General features: G+C 50.7%; 1 protein-coding gene across 1 annotated transcript in view; it reads left to right on the top strand.

Annotated features, from left to right (window-relative positions):
* Positions 1–689: 689 nt before the first annotated feature.
* Siglecl1 (SIGLEC family like 1) overlaps positions 690–3260 on the top strand; it is a 4954-nt gene continuing 2383 nt past the window's right edge. The window contains exons 1-4 of the mRNA XM_055613416.1: positions 690–714; positions 993–1259; positions 1733–1838; positions 2848–2998. Coding sequence (XP_055469391.1) covers positions 690–714; positions 993–1259; positions 1733–1838; positions 2848–2998 — 549 coding nt within the window. The remainder of the gene's footprint in view (positions 715–992; positions 1260–1732; positions 1839–2847; positions 2999–3260) is intronic.

Below are 3260 nucleotides of genomic sequence, written 5' to 3' on the forward strand. Positions count from 1 at the left end.
TTGTTTGTCCTATAGTCCCAGTACTCAGGAGCCAGAGACTGGCCTGGTCTACACAGCCAGTTACAGCAATCTTTCTGTCTCAGCCTTCCAAGTGATAGGATTACAGGTGTAAGCCTAACTACATCTGGCTATGAATTTACTGATTGATTTATCCAGAGTCATTTCTGAAGCACCAAAATGTCTAAATTCTACCCACCCCTCTGAATCCTGTCCCCATCCCTGGCATTTCAACTCAAGTATACCATCCTTTCTCAATAGCAACAGACGCTTCTGCCCTGACCACCTGGCCTGCAGTCATCCCCGACCTGGTCATTTCTCAAATGGCCCCAGTGGAAGAATTCCAAACACACACACCTCTTGATCCCATCCCTCCTCGGTATGTCATCCTTCCACGCATCCCCATTAGTGTTTGAGAACTCAAAACACCTGGTCGTTGAGCCCCTCTTCCTAAAGAGTCCCAGCTTCACAGGGGACCGTAGTGGAGGGCCCTACCTCTAGATACCCCTGAGCTCTTGTCTCATGCAATTCTTGCATCTCATATCATCCTGAATTTGGGATGACCACAGGGTCTCAAGAACCTCTCGGCCAAGACTTCTCTGCTCACCCAGCTCCACTTCTTCTTTCAGTAGCCACTATCTCACTCCCCGTGGTGAAGAGCACGGTGTGCCTGGGAATTCTTGCCGTTGAATATGGACCTGCCACATGCGCAGCTGGGTAAGTGGGACAAGAAGCACTTCTGGGGCTATCTGGGGAAGCTGCAAGGGGGGACTGCGGAGAAAGAGAGAGAAGGCTGAAGAGGACAAACAACCACTGTGGATTAGACATCATCTCTGTGCCTAAAATCCCCCACTAAGGGGCTGGCAGTGTGGCTCAGTGGTAGAGCACCTGCCTACAATCCCGCAGTTGAGGGGCTTGGGGTGTGTCTCCGTGATAAAGCGTTATGTAGCATGGGGAGGGCCATCTTTCTGACACCTGACCCTCGCTCTCCCCAGAGCCTCCCAGGCTGCTCGACTCCTTCTGTGCTGTGGAGAAGACACTGCAGTGCAGTTGTTCCTTTCATGGCATCCCCACACCGTCCGTGCAGTGGTGGATGGACGGAGCTCCTGTGTTTGGCCGCCTCCGGGTGACCTCCACCACACTTGGTTCCTGGGACAACAGCACCCTCATCCTCTCCAAGAACCCAGAAACGGGCACAATTCTTCTCTGTGAGGGGAAGAACCAACATGGAACCTATGGTTTGAGCATCCTACTGATGTCAAGTGAGGGTGCGGATGTGGAGACTGGAGGAGGGCAGTGAACAGGGAGCACAGCCTGGAGGTCATAAGAAAGGCTTCCTGAGGGCGTGCGAGATGGCTCAGCAGAGGAAGGTGCTTGCTGACAGCCTGAGCCCAGTCCTCAGCTGCCGTATCTACTGAAACTTGTCCTCCTACCATCACATACACACTGTGGCTCACGCAAAACCCCAAACACATACAAACAAATAAACAAATGAAATTAAAAAAATTTTTTTACAGATCTCTGTGAGTTCGAGTCTAGCCTGGTCTACAAAAGTGAGTCCAGGACAGCCAGGGCTACACAGAGAAACCCCGTCTCAAAAAAACAAAAACAAAACAAGAAGAAAGAAAGAAAAATAAATAGATAGATAGATAGATAGATAGATAGATAGATAGATAGATAGATAGATAAATTTTACTCATAAAAAAAAGCCGTACTGAAACGCCTTCTCTTCTAGGAAAAGGCCCTTTGGCTCCCGAAATCTTCCTGAAAGCGCTGCTCCAGGGCGTTTTCTATGCAGCCATGGCAACCACACTCCTTTTCCTCTGTCTCCTCCCCTTCATGTGAGTATGTCTTAGTTCATTTGATGCTACCATAACAGAGCAGTTGAGATGAGCGAATTTATGAAGCACAAAGGTTTACTTATCTCAGGGTTCTAGCGGCTGAGGAAGTGCCAGAGCATGGCGCTGGCATCTAGATCCAGCAAGGGCTTTCTTGCCGTATCACACGGCGAGATCCAGAGCAAGCACCTCCTCCTCATAAATCCCCAGGCTGACCCCTCTCAGAAGTAAGGGGTCAGTAAGAAGGGTAGTCATGGGGACTGAGTGGCCAGCTGTGTGTGTGTGTGGGGGGGGAGAAGAGCAGCACAGTATGGAGAGGGGCTGGATTCAAAGGCAAACACAGGTCGGGGACATTGCTCAGGTGGCAGAGCTTAGCACACGTGGAGCCCTGGGTTTAACCCCCAGCACTGCATAAACTGAGTGTAATGGTGCATGCCCATAATCCCAGCACTCAGCAAGTGGAGACAGGGAGATCAGAAGTTCAGGGTCATCCTTAATGTGGTGAGTTCAAGGCTCTGTCTCAACAAACAAGAAATTGCAGAGTTGGCTCAGTAGTTGAGAGCACTGGCTGCTCTTGCGGAAGACCTAGGTTTAGTTCCCGGTACCCACGGGCTGGCTCACAACCATCTCTAACTCCAGTTCCAGGGGATCTGCCACCCTCTTCCGGCCTCTGAGGCCATGGATGTGTGCACAGACACACATGCAGGCAAAACGCTGCCCACTTGAAATGAAGATAAGTAAGCTTTTGAAAACTCCTCTACAACACATTAACTTAAATAAATAGCAATCTACAGACTGCAAGGACCCTTCACAGCTGACCCACCTGAACCTCTGGCCGGCTAGGCAGGGAATCCCCATTACGCAGGGTGTAGAACCAACTTGCAGAAAACTTTGGTGGCTTTCCCTAGATAACACAGAAGCCTCCAGTACTGTTGAGACTCCAGACTTGCATGCCAATCAAATCCAGAGCCGCATGGGGAGGTTGAAACTGACCAGAAACACATTTCCTTAGAGGGAAACTTCTCAGGAAGAAGCAGGCAAAGAAGTGGGCGCAGGTGAGAGCACGGAGGGGCTCCTCGGCTGGAGAAGACCAGGAACCCAGTGTGAAGCCCAAGGAGCCCAGGAAATCCAAAACCGAGCCAGCCTCTGGGAAGCAGGTCTTGGTGAGTGCCCCTTGCTCCAGGAAGGAAGCCAGTCTGGCAGAGCAACGTTAACAGGAGAGAGCGAGCATGCTGGGTTGGAGAGACGCTGTCCAGCCTGCAGCCTGTATGACACACAATGAACCTGCAGCTCGTTTTGTAGGTACTGAAGCTGAGACCCCACAAGCCTCTTGGAAGAAACTAAGACATGTAGTTTAAAGGATAACTAGAACTACCAACACACACACACACACACACACACACACACACACACACACACACACAC

The sequence above is a fragment of the Psammomys obesus genome, unplaced genomic scaffold (assembly GCF_907164565.1).
Source record: "Psammomys obesus unplaced genomic scaffold, mPsaObe1.curated_primary_1811, whole genome shotgun sequence".
NCBI classification, from domain to species: Eukaryota; Metazoa; Chordata; class Mammalia; order Rodentia; family Muridae; genus Psammomys; species Psammomys obesus.